This window comes from Lepidochelys kempii, chromosome 7 (assembly GCF_965140265.1).
Source record: "Lepidochelys kempii isolate rLepKem1 chromosome 7, rLepKem1.hap2, whole genome shotgun sequence".
Classification (NCBI taxonomy): Eukaryota; Metazoa; Chordata; order Testudines; family Cheloniidae; genus Lepidochelys; species Lepidochelys kempii.
In genome coordinates, this window is record NC_133262.1 from 113,582,465 (window position 1) to 113,599,863 (window position 17,399).

General features: G+C 43.2%; 1 protein-coding gene across 1 annotated transcript in view; it reads left to right on the top strand.

The window, feature by feature from the left end:
• The first annotated feature begins 2,437 nt into the window (after positions 1 to 2,437).
• ABLIM1 (actin binding LIM protein 1) overlaps positions 2,438 to 17,399 on the top strand; it is a 314,726-nt gene continuing 299,764 nt past the window's right edge. The window contains exon 1 of the mRNA XM_073354282.1: positions 2,438 to 2,687. Within this exon, the coding sequence (XP_073210383.1) occupies positions 2,675 to 2,687 (13 nt within the window). The 5' untranslated portion in view covers positions 2,438 to 2,674. The remainder of the gene's footprint in view (positions 2,688 to 17,399) is intronic.

Consider the following 17,399-nt stretch of genomic DNA (forward strand, 5'->3'; position numbering starts at 1 on the left):
CTTTCTGAGGACCATGCATGCACATATGCACATCCCTTCAGCATAACAAACTACTAGCATAAATGTATTGCTAAAGAGTAAAAGAGATAGTACTCTCAATTGTGTTGGAGGCGGGTAAGATCTGCCTTGGAAGAATGGGACTTCACACTGTGTTTGGGGTTTGGTCCCTGTGTCCATTTCTGATCCAGAAGGTTGATACATACCATGATGTAGTCTCTGCCATCTCTCTCCTTTCTCTCAGATTTCACTGAGATTTTCCTCTTTGCTTTTTGATGAAAAGTCTTTTATGATCCCTGGTAGTCTGAGGATGTATCATTCTCACCTTCTCTTGTAATTTGGATATTGGAGCAGTATGTGTGTCTCTCTCAATCTCTCCTATCACATTGATCGCATGTTGGCTCCTTGCTGCATTTGGATTGTGCGTTGTGTCTCCAGGTTTCCATCTCTAGTTTATTGTCACTCATTGTGTATATGGTAAGAGTCTGCCTGAACTGTTTTCATTTCACAGCACAGAGGTAGCCTACTAGTGTGATAATTCGGAGCAAGGATCTGTACCATCTAGATTGTTGTTTTTGATTTGTTGCCACAGACTGATATGTAGGTGATTTGGGTGCTGAGCCTGGTTTTTTGGTTTGGGGAGGGGCTAGCTGGCTCCATTGGATGGAAAGTTAGAATTGTTGAGGTTAGTAGTGATGATATCTAAAATTAGATTTCTTTTCTGTTGGATTTAAGTTGTGATACCCTAGTGCTTTGCAGTGGAAGGAGAGTTTGCTGCTTTAGTTGAAAGGACACCAGAAGTCCAGTGTTCTTTATGTATGCTAATTTGGGAGGGAAATTGATCCAGTTCTGTGTTGCAGCCAATGTTGCTATATTTCCTGTGTTTATGTATTATATGTGCAGCTGTATCATTACTATGGGGTTTTTCAATAGGCCTACTTCGCTGTTGAGGCTGTGCCCCAGGCTTCACTCCCATAGAGATGAATGAGCTGAATGATATTGTTCAGTAGTTTTACTGAAGGGTTACATCTGTCCAGTGGTTTCTTTATGGCACAGAAGGCCCTCAGTGCTGCTTCTTTTATAGTCAATTGGAAGCTCTCTGAGATGTTTATTATGAGACTTAGGTATGTATAACGTAGGGTGTGCTTAATTTCCATGTCTCTCTGTTAACATTTTAGATTGTTTGGGGGCTTTCTAATATATCATGTTTTTTTTGTTTTGTTTGTTTTTTCCAGGCTCACCTGCAGGGGATTTATATTGAGCAATGTTTATGTTGCACATGCCTCTTGTTGAGTGCGCACCCTCTGCTGTTGTGACTTCTGGCATACGCTCTGATCCCATCGACTGCCTGCACACACAGAAATGCCTTGTCACAGATACATGCTTCTGCTGCACAGGTGTGTGTGCACACACACTTCTGCAGATTCCTTCTGCTGCACGAGCAGAAACAGACACAGATCTCTTCTCTTGCACACACTGACACACACACACACACACTCGCACATATAGATCCCGTTACTGCCTGGGCACACACAAACGTGCAGTGCCCTTCTCTTGCTGGCACTACACACACTCGTGCAGATCCCTTCTGCTGCAGGGGCGCACACACACGTATCCCCCTCCCTTCTCTTGCACACCCAGAGCGCGCGCGCACACACGTATCCCCTTCCCTTCTCTTGCACACCCAGAGCGCGCACACACACACACACGTATCCCCCTCCCTTCTCTTGCACACCCAGAGCGCACACACACACACACGTATCCCCCTCCCTTCTCTTGCACACCCAGAGCGCGCACACACACACACGTATCCCCCTCCCTTCTCTTGCACACCCAGAGCGCGCACACACACACGTATCCCCCTCCCTTCTCTTGCACACCCAGAGCGCGCGCGCACACACGTATCCCCCTCCCTTCTCTTGCACACCCAGAGCGCGCGCGTGCACACACGTATCCCCTCCCTTCTCTTGCACACCCAGAGCGCGCACACACACGTATTCCCCTCCCTTCTCTTGCACACCCAGAGCGCACACACACACACACGTATCCCCCTCCCTTCTCTTGCACACCCAGAGCGCGCGCACACACGTATCCCCCTCCCTTCTCTTGCACACCCAGAGCGCGCGCACACACGTATCCCCCTCCCTTCTCTTGCACACCCAGAGCGCGCGCACACACGTATCCCCCTCCCTTCTCTTGCACACCCAGAGCGCGCGCACACACACACACACACGTGCTCTATTCTGCAATCAGAGCCCCTCACTGCCTCCCCCAGCTCGGCGCTTGGCCCAGGCAGCCGGTGCATTGCGGGGAGCGGCTTCCCGGAGATCCCTTGGCGGGTGGATGTATTGATCTGCTGCCGGGCGTCGCGGCCCGGCCTGCAGCGCTGGGTGGGGGGAAGGGAAGGAGGGAGGGAGGCAGCCTAGACCCGCCCAGCCCCGGCCGCTCACTGTCTGCATTGGCTGCGGCTGCTGGTGTTATTGTCCATGGAGCGTCCTGCGCCGCTCTGCTGCTCCGGGGCACGCGGCAGACAGGTACCAGCCGGCTCCTCTCCATCCCCGGCACATGGGTGGCCGTCCCGCAGGACCACGGCACCTGCTCATCTCCCGTCTCCCCCACCCCTCCCTTAACCAGCGAGACTCGCTGCCTTCCCCCGCCTGCTCACGCTGCCTGAGCCATGTCTGCGAGAGGTGAGTCTCCGCCAGGCTGCATATCGCCCCCCCCCCCCGCAGCCGGGGCTCGGGCGAGGGAAATGGACGGAGCTGTGTTTGGGGTGCGGAGCGGTGGTTGGCGTTTTCTTTGCCCTCCCCCCTCCACCCCCCGAGGAAATGCAAGCCCGAGCCCGTTGCCATGTACCGTGCAGCAGCCCCCTGCCAGAAACTTGGCTGCAGATTTGCTCTGGGAGATGCTGCTGATTGTATAGGGCTTTGCTTGACCTTGGTGGTTTGTGTTTCTTTGCACTGCTGCTGTACATGAGTGCCCTGCTCACCCCATTCAGCCAGTGTGGGGTGGGAGGGGGGTCCTCGTCGCAGGCTGTTGAACTGTCTCTAGAGACTGTTAAAGGTGAGGTGAGGAGAAATTTTTTTTGTCTTCTCCCTGCCTGGTACCATTTTGCAGCTCTGTGATGCAAATATTCCAGAGCTCGATGCAGCAAGATTTAAAGCTGCAGAGCAGCCTTTAAAAATAGACAGAGATATACACCTGTAGGACTGTATTCCTGAGACCTTGTTAGCCCTGATTTGTATTTTTTTAAACAATTTAAAAGCTAGAAGCATAAAATAATAGGACTAGAAGGAAAGTGTGCAGGGAGGAGCAATTGTTAAATGTTTCCTTTTTAAAGATGAATATATTTTTCGGGAGAAAAGGAAGATGATGCTGAGTGTGGTTTTATAGTCAATCAGAACTCAGTGGTTACTATTATTAATGACATATTAACAGCTCAGCCATTGCCTGACTACTGAACAGTGATACTGAGCATGGGTTGCCCTGTGCAATTTTTAATGACAATAACGCTTTTTATAGAAATGTGCAGGAGCTCTAAAAGGAGCATTTTAAAGTTTTAGACCCAATTTGCATGATTTCTAATGGCAGAAGGCTTAAATTTGAGGCTCTTCCTTGTCTGTGTGTAAAGTCTGACTCCACATTTCTTTTGCAATGAGCAGCTCTGCCCTGATTAAATGCAGAACGTTGCTGCTTCCGATTTGAAAGTTGATGCAGGCATGGCTATCTGGAGTTTGGTGCTTTGATTTTGTTTGGTTAAAATTAGTGCCCACTGAAGAATGGGGGGAATGAAAGCAGAAAGTTAAGGATCTGAATCACATCACAAGAAACAAAAGATATTAATGATCTTCTCTTTCACCTGGGGAAAAAAAGAAAATCTTAATAATAGATAAGTAAAATGTTAGTTTAAAAATGCATCCCAAATAGCTCATTACATTAAAAAAAAACAATTTACGAAACCATGAAGATGTGGTTAACAAACAAAGAAACTTCATGATTATTGTTTCAGAGTAACAGCCGTGTTAGTCTGTATTCGCAAAAAGAAAAGGAGTACCTGTGGCACCTTAGAGACTAACCAATTTAGTCTCTAAGGTGCCACAAGTACTCCTTTTCTTTTCATGATTATTGTGATGCATCTCATGTGCCTGTCCCCAGCTTTCTCCTAGATCTTTGTTTTTTGTCATCTTTCATGGTGTTATGTACACAGGAGCCTCTAATCTGAAGCTACTTTGCAAGGAGTGTATTGACTTTAATAAAAAGAAAAGGAGTACTTGTGGCACCTTAGAGACTAACCAATTTATTTGAGCATAAGCTTTCGTGAGCTACAGCTCACTTCATCGGATGCATACTGTGGAAAGTGTAGAAGATCTTTTTATACACATAAAGCATGAAAAAATACCTCCTCCCACACCACTCTCCTGCTGGTAATAGCTTATCTAAAGTGATCACTCTCCTTACAATGTGTATGATAATCAAGTTGGGCCATTTCCAGCACAAATCCAGGTTTTCTCACCCCCCACCCCCACACAAACCCACTCTCCTGCTGGTAATAGCTTATCTAAAGTGACCACTCTCCTTACAATGTGTATGATAATCAAGGTGGGCCATTTCTAAAATTGACTTTAATGGATCTCTGTGTAGTTGTAAGGACCCACATGAAACAGCTTAGAGGATCGGGGCCAGAGGTTGTAAACTCTTTTTGGCAGGGACCATGTCTCTTATATGGCTGTAAAGAGAAGGGCACAGCATGCCATCTTTGATATAAATATAAATGGTACTGGCTAAAAATAATCACCGTGTATGGTGAAACCCTTAGTTCAGGAAGTATGAAAACATGTAGCCCCTTGAAGTGCCCATTTTTAATGGTCTCTAATTCTAATGGATTCCAGTTTCTGTGGTGAAGTTATGTTGGGAGTTTGAAAAAATATTCTCATTGGGGAAAATTCGGGTCTCAAAGTCCTGAAAACACGGATGCGGGCGGGAGGGGCAGTAGGATTTCAGAATTGCGTGAAGGAAGTTTGCAACACCAGCTCTGTGGTGGCTCCATGAGCACTAGCATGTGGAGGGTTGGGGGAGATGATTACAACTGAGTAGATCCACTGGCCATTTCCCCCTCTGCCATCCTGCGTACCCTGTGGAAAGAGGCATAACATAACATGAACACTACAGTAGCCTTGATGCTGCCTAAGACTGCTGGTAAGGAAAGACTTTGACACCGCGGAAGGGGGAGATACGCCTAGTGACTTGGCTGGGGGGCTAGCTGATAAAGAGGGAGCACACTGAGTTCAGAGAGAGAGAGAGAGTGGCAACAGAGCATGCAGCAAGTAGCTGAAGTAAGCCTCAGACCTGGAAAGAGCTGATTTCCCAGAGCAGCAGGGAGAAGGTGCCACCTGTGGAGAGTGGACCCCGTGATATGCAGCATGATATAAGGAGGCAATGTAATGCTGGTGGTGCTGGCTTTCAGAGGAGAAGCTAAACTGTGGTGGTGACCACATGAGGCCATTGAAGATCCTGCAGCACTCTCTGTAATCTGTTAATGGTACTGTTTTGGCCAAATGCCACATTGGGTGTTGTATTAATGTAGATAGACTATATGGACTAAAGGTGTTAACAAGACCCAGTCACTGTCCAACTTTGAACAAGGTTTGGGGTTTGGTATACAGAGACCTCAGCCTGCTTAGTACCCTGGCAAACACACCATTAAAATCACTCTAACCTTTTATTAAAGATACAGAAAAGAAGGAAAAACAGGTAAAGCATTTGAAATGTAAAATAAGGCTTTTATTTTAACACTATCCCTAGTTTCCTTTCCCTTTCACTGGAGAGAGTTTTTAGAAGGAAAAAAACCCTTGTTTGATAGTCTCTTTGATGGTATCAAAGATGTAATAAGTGTCCTCTTTTGGAAAAGAGAAGAAGTTAGTAGAGATGGGCTGGAGCTGTTGTTGTTAAAGTCTGATCCCGTTTCATCCCATGTAGTGTTTGGGATTCAGCTGGAGCCAGCAGAGATGGCAGTGTCATCTGGGTCCCTCTCTCTGGCCCTTGTCTGGTCAGGACATCTCTCAGGATCAGCATGTGAGGTGTGAGGTCTCAGGAGATGGTGGGAATGGCAGCCATGCTGGTGCAGCTTGCCTCAATAGCCAGTTTTTCTCCTCAAAGTCTCTTCCTTTCACAAAGGGAATTGTGGGTGAAATAGCCCATCCTCTCATTATTTTGCCCACCAGGGCTAGTTTCCAACATAACATTTGTTTTACTGATTTCTGGTTCCACACTTCGCTGGTTTACTCAGCATGATCTTACCACAGTCCTAGAATTATATCAATAATCCTTTTTGTTTGCACTAATTCAGTTTTTCTGTCTCCCTTTTATTCCTTTTCCCATCAGGTTATAGGTTATTGTGACATCGTATGAACTTTCAGGTTCGATTTACAATTGAGCTCACAATTAGTGTAAATTTGTATGCCCAGTTATTGCAACAGTAACTAGGGTGAAAATTTCCAAAAATTTGGGCACGCACAAATAGCCATTTGGGAAGCCACCAAGTGGCCCAAGTGGGAGCTGAACACATTGGGGATTTTCTGATCTACTGTTCAGTTGTGCCCACGTGGACTGAGAGCTCTGTAGCTGGAATAGCATGATGGCATGGGATTTGCAGGTGTGCTATGGGTATGTAAACAGTATTTTCAGAAGAGCTATGGGGCCATCAAGGGTCCTGATGCAATACCCATTGGTGTCAATGGGAGCTCTTCCGTTGACTTCAGTGGCCATTGGTTCAGGCCACTAAAGGTGCTCAAAAGTTGCTATTGTAAGAGGTACTGATGAAATTCCTGAAGAAAGTGATTCCTGATTTCCTGATGAAAGTGATCACGCATCAGCCTCTAATTGGTAGCTCTGCCATTTTGTGTACTCTGATAACAGGCAATACACAGAGTAAACTCCCCCCTCCCTCCCTCTCTCCAACACACAACAAGACAGGTTTTTAGAAGAGCCAAGATGGAGGAATTGGATAGGATTGAGCCCATAGAGGTAGAAAATGTAGTTATTCCATGAATAGCATAGCTATATGTGATGTAAAGCGGGAGTTCATGGCTGCAGTGGCTGGATACCCAGCATAAATCCACGACTCCTGCATCTTGTCATCTTCCACAGCAGTTACCTGATATTCAGCCTGAGTTCTCAGTCTCTTTGTTATGTTGGCAGAGAGGGTTTGTGAGCACTTGCCCAGCAGCTCATTCTTGAGGAAGATAATTGCAGATTCTGGGGCTGTGTAAATGAGCTTCCCCTTGCTCCTCTCCTCTGTTCTGACATATCCCCCGTCACCCTCACCTACCCGTGTCCCTTCCCCAAATCCTCTGCAGAGCATCCAAAGGAGGCCCTTTGAAAATTCCTCTGCACATTTCTAGCTACCTAAAATTACCTCTGCAGTTTCAGGACCTGTTCCAAATCCCATTGGAGTCAATAGAAGGACTCCCACTGATTTCAAATGAGTATTGAATCAGGCTGTCAGCTGGAAAAGATATTAACTTCTTATCCTAAACTCTTATGTAGTGTTGCTGCGCATGGTTCAATAGCTGCTGTGTTTGGCCCCATACGTGATTGCCTTTCAGCTGTGAAGTTATCCCTGTATACTCTTTTCCTATCTCACAAGTGCACTGCGGGGGTTAATTGTTGGCAAAGAGCTTGAACATCACTGGATGAAAGACTATATTACTGCAAAGTATCATCTTATGCCCTCCTTGTGCATATTATCTCAAATTGCTTGAAGCATGTCAAAAACACTTCTCCTGGAGGTCTGAATCCATGGAAAGTTTAAGTTTTACAAATAGACTGGGTTTTTTGGTGGTGGATTTAGTTATGCTAGAGGAAAAAGGTGTGACAGATGTACAGGTCTGTCTATCTGTTTGCTTTCCCATGGTCAAATAATGCAGATATTTCCAATCTTTCAAAAAGGATTCCAAGAGGGTCAGCGTGAGCCATTTTCAGCCCCAAAGGTAGCTTGTTCAGAAGGAGGAATACACCTAAAACCACACTTCGATCATTAGCTATGTCTCCTTAATGAGCGTAGCATCACAACAAAAGTAACTAGTTGTTGATAGAACCTGAGAAGTGGTATAGAAGCATTTTCTACATATAACATCAACTGGTTGTACTATGTCATGAGAGTGGATGTTACACAGAATACAATTATGATGGCTAGCTTGGTATTCCATAATCCATGAGTGAAGTAATGGAATTGCTTAGTTTGAAATAACAAGCAATGGACCGTAATATAAAGTGTATTTACATATTTGATTTAATGACATGCCGATAGAGCACTTTTCGCTTGTATTATTTTTAACTTGGGTCTCAGAGCTAGAGAATTCCTAGCTTCTAGTCCTGTGCTGAGACCACTAGTCTACACTCGTATAAGCTGATAATTGAATTTCCCCCTTAGGATGAAGTAAGGAATAACTTACTCTGCTGTTTCTCCCAAGTATCATTTCTTATTTTATATATTCATGCAGCACATCACTTGCTTCTTCTTTCCAGTACATGTGGATTTCTGCTGAGGTAAACACTGAAGATCTTTTGGTGAGAAATGGAAAAATGAAAGTGCTGGCTCCTATTTATGATAAAAACTAATTTTATCCTTATTTTCTCAAGCTTTAAGACTAGCTCTATCAGCTGCAAACAAGTGTACACACACATACACACACACTTCTGCTGACATCACTTTGATTGATGTACATGTTGACCCGCACAAACCTAGTGGCTGGGCTTTCCACATACTCTTTTCTTCTCAGTTTGTCATTGTCTCAACAGTATTGCGTATGCCTAGTATTGAATCAGCCGTCCAGCAGGCGGTAATGTGGTCTTCCACACCCAAGACTTCCAATCTAGACTGCAATGTCTTTCTGTCTGTCAGAGGTATTTTTCTCTTCAGCCTAATCACAGCCATCTCTGATAGACATTGCTGTTGAAGTAATGCATGGCTTAACTATTGATTGACTGTCCTTTACATGGAATCCAGAGGCTGGGAAACTCTGTGTGTGGTGGTGGGAAAAGAATACAATTCAAGAACGATGGAATGTATGAAATATACTCCCAAATCCCATGCTTAAAGTGGAGGGTGAAAAAAATTGGAGGGTCTGTTCTAAGCTGGGAGCAGCATCTTTGTAAGACATTGTTGAAAGTGCATCCCCCAGTGACCCAGCTTGTTTTTAAATTTTATTTTTGCTGAGTCTGTGATCTCTTGCAGCCCCCTACCTTGCACCACACATTCTTTAAGCACTTCCCAAATTAAAATAATTTCTAATAAATGATCTGCTCTCTATAAGAGGAATGGCAATCAAATTCTGAAGCTGGGGGTTGCTGATGTTACCCACGTTGTGCTACAAAGCTGATAGAGAAACAAAGCGGAACTGTTCAAGACCTGTTGAGAGATAGGGTTGAGTGTCTCATTTCAAATTCCCTCCATTTTCCCACCCCCTGCTCCCCCGTTTACAGCCTCCCATTCTCAAGGTATCCCTCATACCCACCATCCTCTGGAGAAGAGGAATAGTCTGGACTTGTCAGAGCCCCACTTCTGTTAATCAGTTGAGGCCATTGGAGGGGTTGCTGTTGAGTCATACAACGCACTCCTTCCTCTCTGGCTTCCAATATCTGATAATACAATCTCCATAGCACCCTCAGCCTCTGCAAGCCGAGGCAGTGAGAGCATCCACCTAAAACCTGCACCTGAGTCTCCCAAAGTGCTGATGCTAAGCCATCTGTTTAAGTAAATAATAATAGTTTATGCCTTCCCCTTGTGTAGGACAGACGGGAGCATGGAAGGTGCAAGCTACTTTCCTTCAGTCCCCTCCCTTGTTCTCCCAAGGCAGGGGTGGCCATCCCTGGTTGCAATTCCTGCCCTTCCTTGCTAGCCCCTGGCTGTTGCCCATGCCTCTCAGACTTCCCACATAAGGCAGGAGGAGATGGGGTCCTCCTCTTCCTTTCTTCCTCTCCATGGAGCAAGCTGCACCCTCCTTCGGGGTGGCGTGGCCTGCCCTGCCCTGGGCTCTGGAAGCTCTGGGACATACGTCCTGGGGCCTCTTCTGGGACCACGCTGCTGTGCTGTGCCCTGACACAGACTTGTGCCTCACTGGCCCAGTCTGACCCTGAGCATTGTTAGAGCACTTTATATCTTCCGAGTGCTTCACAAACAGCAGCTTTATAATGAGCTCCTGCGATGGATTATTTTATTTAATTAATAAAAGCTAGTTAGAATTTTGAGGAGCTGATAGCAATTTTGAAGGCAAAGGTGAGACACCCAGGTCCTCCAAGCTGAATTAAATTTGTATGTTCTTTTGAGTAAGCACGCTGCTGAAAAGGTTTTAGGGGGACTTGATGTCTCAGGGGATATGGATCCCTTGAAGTTCATTGTTCCAGTTCACATTCAGCTCAGGTTGGCTGTGTTGGCCTATATGGAACATCAGTCTTTGTCCAATTCCTAGTAGACCAGGGTCCATGTTAGTGAACAAAAGGACTTTAGTTTCCTGTGGTGTCAGTCTGGCACTTCCCATGAGCTGGATAGCCCTAGGTAGACCTTGGGGTGATTCCAGCCTCAAAGTGTCTCAATGTTTTATGTTCATTAACCTGACAGATACATACACAAATGGTTTAAGCTGCATTTTTACAGCATATCTTGTGCCCTGTCTTGCTCTAGAAGTATAAGTATAGAATTATAGAAATCATAAATAGAAAAGTCCTGGTAGGTTATTTGGTCCATCTCCCTACCTCTTCAGGAGAGTTCCTTAATGTATATTTTAGGGCAGTCTTTCTCAAACTGGGGTCCAAGGACCCCTGGGGGTCTGCAAAGGTACTCCAGGGGGTCCGCGGGCTCCGCTGATCAACTCTTCCCCCTCCCTCCCAGTGCCTCCTGCAGGCTGGGGAACAGCTGTTCAGTGGAGTGCAGGAGGTGCTGGGAGGGAGGAGAGGAGCAGGGACGGGGTGGAAAGACGAGGGGTGGGGGCCAGGCCTTGGGGGAAGGGGTGGAGTGGGAGTGGGGTCTGGGGCTGAGCAGATGGCTTGGTGGGGGGATGGGGTGGCGCAAAAAATTTTAAAATCAAAATGGCGGTCCTCGGGTTGCTAAAGTTCGAGAAACGCTGTTTTAAGGAATTTGTCTAGTCTAGATTCAAATGCCCCAAGTGATGGGTTTCCACCACTTTCCTTGGGAAAATGTTCTGCAGCCTAATAGAGCTCACTGTAAGGGTTTTTTTGTTTTGTTTTTTCAAACAATCACACTAAATATCTCCATATTAATTTCATACTGTAATCCCCAGGTTAGCTAATTCCTGCCTATCCTTTGTGTTTACTCTGCCAAAAACTTGTAGTCAGTTATCCTTTTCCCCTCCCTGATCCTCAACTCATTGAAGCACTTCATCTTGAACTCACTGAAGTCAATAGATTCAGGATCAGGTCCTGTGTTGTCACTTAGGCAAATTATGCACTCTGGGAACTGATCCTTCCAGCCCTTTAACATTCAAATCTGGTGGAACATTTGTTTTGATGGGGAAGAAGAATGAATTACTGATCTATTAGACTTTAAAATTAATATTTCTCTTGGGTTGCTCTTTTGTTTAACCTCCTGCCCCTTCAGATTGATTGCATGTTCTTTTAAGGTTAATGAAAATTAGTCCCAAATGAATGGAAAAAGTGGTATAGAAGCAAATGGCAACAATAAGAGGAAACTGGGACAATGAAGTAAAATCTATTTTAGATGCACAGCTTTGAATAGATTTGCACACAAGGAAAATAAGAATCAGCTTAGGGATGGAAAGGCAGGCAAAATTGCTTTTAGAAGTTGAGTGAAAAATACCAAAAGCTAGCATGTGGCTTAAAATCTCTCAAATCAATCTTCCTGGGATTTGTCTTCTCAATTGTTTTGCTTGTAATGGATTTGAAATGAATCAACACTTCATTTTGAATCATATCTGTAAATAATTGAAAATGGAAACCAGTTCTCCTCAATTCTCATAATTTCTTAATTGCCCCTTAATTATGCAGTTTGAAGGCAGAAGCTCATAATGGAAGGCAGAGTTGTGTTTGTAAAATCCTGGGACCAGTCCTTGGTGCTTAATATTTTATCATTTTGTGTGTTTTAGCTGGGATGTCTTTCCAGGCAGCTGAACATCATAGTTAAACACCAAACCAAACCACCCAGTCTATAGCAAATACTGTATTAATGTTACAGGCAGTTATAAAGTATTTAACGATTATTGTTGCATGTCTTAAAGAAGGAATTTGCTCATCCTTAGATGATTTAGTGCAATTGAAGGTCCCAGTTCTGCAAACTCTGCTGAACATTGTGTTTACTATGGTGAACAGTCCCATTTGCTTGAATAAGGAACTAAGTATTTTGCAGGATCAGGTGTAAAGATTGGACCAAATGGATGAAATACAGTAATGTGTTCCTACCACTACAAGCTGGGAACCCTGTTTTATCCCTTCACCCTTCAGAAGCTAGATATCACAGATTTCTAGAGTTATGCCAGTGGATCAGTTTGTGTTCAATATTAATCACATGACCTTAGAGTCCTGTAGATTCACTACAACTACAAGAGATCGTATGCATTCTGCCTTTGCTGGAAATTACGTACCTTTTTTTTTTTTTTTTTGAGGTCTCCATTTTAGTAGAGGATCTGTTGACATGAATGTAAAAAAGACTGAAGTGCTAAGGTACCTTAGCCTTTTGTGAGACTGCTATGCTTCTACCATCAGAAGGAGAGGTGGTGGGATCTCCCTTCTGTATTTGTATTGTTGCTCTAGGAGATGGGCTGTAGGGATATCTGTACCGTACAACTGTGATTCACTGAGGAGGTATTGCTGTAGGAAGTAGAGAAAATAGCATTTCAACAGACGATAAAGGCACAGGGAAACTAGACAAACTTTTTCAGTTCCCATTTCAAGGAAGGTAGTGTGACGAAGTTCCTCCTCTACCTTGGTGGGTCTTGTGCTTATTGGTGGATTTGCTCGCCTTGGAGCTTCACAGCAGCCCTCAGTTTGGCCATTTTCATGAACCCACAGTTCAGGATAACTCCTCCTGTGTCTGACCAGGAGCTGGGAGGTTTGGGGGGGAACCTGGGCCCACCCGCCCTCTACTCCAGGTTCTAGCCCAGGGCCCTGTGGTATGCAGCTGTTTAGAGTGCCTCCTGGAACAGCTGTGTGACAGCTACAACTCCCTGGGCTACTTCCCCATGGCCTCCTCCCAACCCCTTCTTTATCCTCACCATAGGACCTTCCTCCTGGTGTCTGATGATGCTTGTACTCCTCAGTCCTCCAACGGTATGCGTTCTCATTCTCAGCTCCTAGTGCTCTTGTTCCCAGCTCCTCACACGCACACCACAAACTGAAGTGAGCTCCTTTTTAAAACCCAGGTGCCCTGATTAGCCGGCCTTAATTGATTCTAGCAGCTTCTTGATTGGCTGCAGGTGTTCTAATCAGCCTGTCTTAATTGTCTCCAGAAGGTTCCTGATTGTTCTGGAACCTTCCCTGTTACCTTACCCAGGGAAAAGGGACCTATTTAAGCTGGGGCTAATATATCTGCCTTCTATTACTCTCCTATAGCCATCTGGCCGGACCCTGTCACAATAGAGAGAAACAAACTAGTAAACTGTGAGGTATTGATTCCTCAAAGAGCTTGAACATGTGCTTAACTCTCATTTGAGTCAATTAGATTTAAGCACATGCTTAAAGCATTCTGCCAAATCAGGGCCTGAGTGAATAATGTTAATCTGTAGTGAGAACATTCTTTATTAAACTAAACAGTATATTGGAGTGCATGCCACTTTTCACATGCCAACTCTTATAGAGTTTCTTTTGTTTCATACTCTTGAACTTTCCCCTGGTATCGCACTGGCATACCATTTAAAAGTGACCCTTCTTTAGAGTATGTCAAAGGACATGAGTAGTTTTAATCACAATATGCACAACAGTCAGTAGCAAAACTTGCTCTCTGGTTATAAGATAAGGAGTTTAATTTTGCTGCTTTCTTACAGATGAAGAAAGAGAACCCACTTGCAAAAATCACAGGCAAATGACACTATATAGCCATAAAACTGGATACTTTTTAATTCAAGGTGGCGAACTAATGTCAATTTCTCCAATATATTGGTGGTGTTTATGACTTACTTTTCTATATTCGGGATCCTACTTTAATCATTTTAAGTATGTCATCACTTTGATTTCTTCCAGTGGGAGTTCTGTATGAATAAGGGTTGTGGGATTTGGCTCAATAAAAGGACTCTGCTATAATCACTCTTACCGTGAAGCTGATTTTTGTTGCCATCGTATCAGGCTGTTACGTAGCTCCAGTGATCAAGACAGAAGTCAGCAAAACCACTGTTCAAACGGCGTTTTTTCTTTAACTAGTGAGGAAAGATTCCACTCTATTTTTGGCATTGAAAAGTCCAGGAGCAGTCTCCAGCCAAGTTAGAAAAAGAGCTGAATCCTGATTAACTGTCAAAGGCTTCAGTGGAGGAGAAATCTAAGCTAGTGCTGTGAAAAACGCTTACAGGAACTCTTATTCTTCCCAGGTCTCCTTGCACTGAAGATGTAAAAGAGCATATGCCAAATATTTACAAAATAAAACACTGTTAGTTTTGCACTTTGGTTGGTTAGCTTCAGAGGAATTTCTGATGCGTGTAAGGTCTCTGCAGTGTGAGTAAGATTCATAGAACTGGGGCGCAAAGAAAGAAGAGACCACTTTAGGGTCTGCCACTTCTCCACATGATCCCGTTGAGTTCAGTAGGAGCATGATTGGATCCATGTTCAATAAGATAATATATATAAAATGAAGGCTACTTAACACTAGGCTTATGAAAACATATAGCAGGGTTGAGAGGAATGAAAGCCAGAGGGAGAAAAACCCTTCCTGCCTTGGTTATGTGGGAGGAAAACTGTGAAGTTTGCTTCCCTGATTGGTCCACCGGAACTCCAGATGCATTGTACGAACCTTCATAGTCAGTTGTTGATGACTGATCCAGAGGATGCTCATCTATTACAGCCCATTCAGAATCTGTCTCCTCCTTTGCTCAAGCTGTAGAGACTCATATTTATAGCTTTGGAGATACCTGGCTTGATTCCTGGTGTGTCAACCAAAATGGTGACTATCACAGATGTCTCTTGTAAATCTAAATAATTAAAGCCAGCAATCTCCTTAAAGTTAGATTGAGTGTGGATGGGAATCCAGCCAAACAAACCTCAAATCATAATGTTTTAATGCCTGTTAAAGAAATCTGATGTGCTGTTGAAGTGTACCAATTTCACGGCAACAGGGCTTCCTTGACTCCTTTATTCCAGTTCTTCAGCCACGTGCATGTGTGAAAGTGCAATATTACCATGTGTGTCTGTGTTCAGACACTTGTTCTCTCCTGGGAGGAACATTGGCAAAATATTTAGGTCCAATTCTTGTATTCAGAATGTAATTTTACACTGTCTGTAGGAAAGCAACACTTGCATTTGGACATTAATATACATGGAGGTCTGGCAAAAGAAGAGAGAGGATTGAAGAATGTAAGTGGAAGGTGAACTGGAGCTTACCAATATGTGAAATAACTAATCCAACCAGTAGAATTACTATCCCCCTAAAAGAAATCTATAAATGTCTGCTGGTTTTTAACGATGAATAGAAGCATAACAGTGATTGGACCTCATTGAAATTGTGCTCAGTTTGACCTCTTGTCATATTGTTACCTGTTAATATTCCTTTCATGAGTAAAAATACAGGCATTCAGTTCAGATTAGAGGGGTGTGTGTGTGTGTGTGAGAGAGAGAGAGACGGGGAACAGAGTGAGGTGGGGAGGGAAGAGTTCTTTTCTGCTACAGAATAGTTCTTTTTTATTGAAATTGGAATTTTAACAATTTAAACAAGACAAGCTATTTTTAAAAAAAAGATGTAAAAATGTATTCTGAGAAGACAGTAAGAATAATAAGTAATGTGGTTATTCAAAGCTGAATATTTATAGTGGTTCGGACATCTGAGACAATCCAGAACTGCTGGGGCTTTGATCTCTGAAGAAGAGTTATAAAACTTCAGTCATAGTTGAATTGACAGATGCTAAGAACAAAAAGCGTGCCCTATTTTGTTCCTAAAATACTGGATAAAGCTAGAATTGAGAAAACAATTTGATTAGGATTTAGGGACTGCTGTAACATGAACTGAAGTAACCTCAGTCCAAAAATGTTGAAACTTTTCTTTTTTCTATTACCAGCTGTTTTGATATTTGAGCTAAACAAGAGAGAATGTATTATGTATGTACAAAAGATACATGTTAGGAGTTTCACATCTTAGACCCATAACCTTTCTGGATAAATAGATGATATATTTCTGCAAAAAATAAGCTTTTTAAACAAAGTTAAGCCTATCTGCCATGATAGCGTGTCTGTCTGATAATGGCATATTAAAATTATAAGTAATTAATATCAGTTCGTTTACTTTAACTGCCATAATAGCATTATAATATTTCTTTACATCGATACAGTGTAGTTATGAGAATTTTAATGATGAGGTCATTTATTGTAGAGTAGCTGTGACATTTTTGTCTTCCCTCAAACAAAACAGTTTTGATCACACCTTTCTTTTTAAAATTATTATTATTTCTGGAGAGGAAGAACAGGAGACCAGTAACTCAAAACATTATCAACTGGTTTAATTTTTAAAATAATCTTGCACAGTCAAGAATCTTATCTGATATTTCTGGGCCAATTTTGTTCTGAGTTCCACCAGGGTTAATCTAGAGTAACTTTGCTGGCTTTGATGGAGTTACTCTAAATCATCACTGATTTAAGTCAAAATAGACTTTGGCCTTATAGACTTTGGCCTTACCTCTGTAAGATAGATGCACAAAGTTAATATTGATCTAACTTTCACAGTAGCAACTGTAGAGTCATGATTTATTTGCACAGTTTCTATTTTTAAAACTAGAGCGGGATGAAATTTTTCAGTGGAAAAAATATATGAATTCATATTGCTTTAGCTAAATTGTTCATCTTGAAAAAACAAAAATTCCATAAAAGTTACAACATTTTCAAAGTGAAACACTTCAATGTTCTGAGTTGAAATGTTTTTGTTTTGGAATTTTCCTTCAATTTTATTTTTAAAAATGCAAAAACATTAAACAAAAATATTCACAGAATCTAAACAAAACATTTTTTTACCCTAAACAAATTATTTTTCAACTTATTAATTCATTGAAAATTCTGAATTTTTTTGTTTTTGGGTCAACCCAAACCTACTTGTTTCTTCACAAATGCCAGCAAACCAAAAAACAAAACCAAAAAACCCCCAACCCTCCCAAAACTAAAAAAAACCCCAAACTGTTGTTCACAGAGCTGTTTTAAAACCCAAAGAAGCACATAAGTAAAAAGCCATTTGGCCTCTTTCTGGT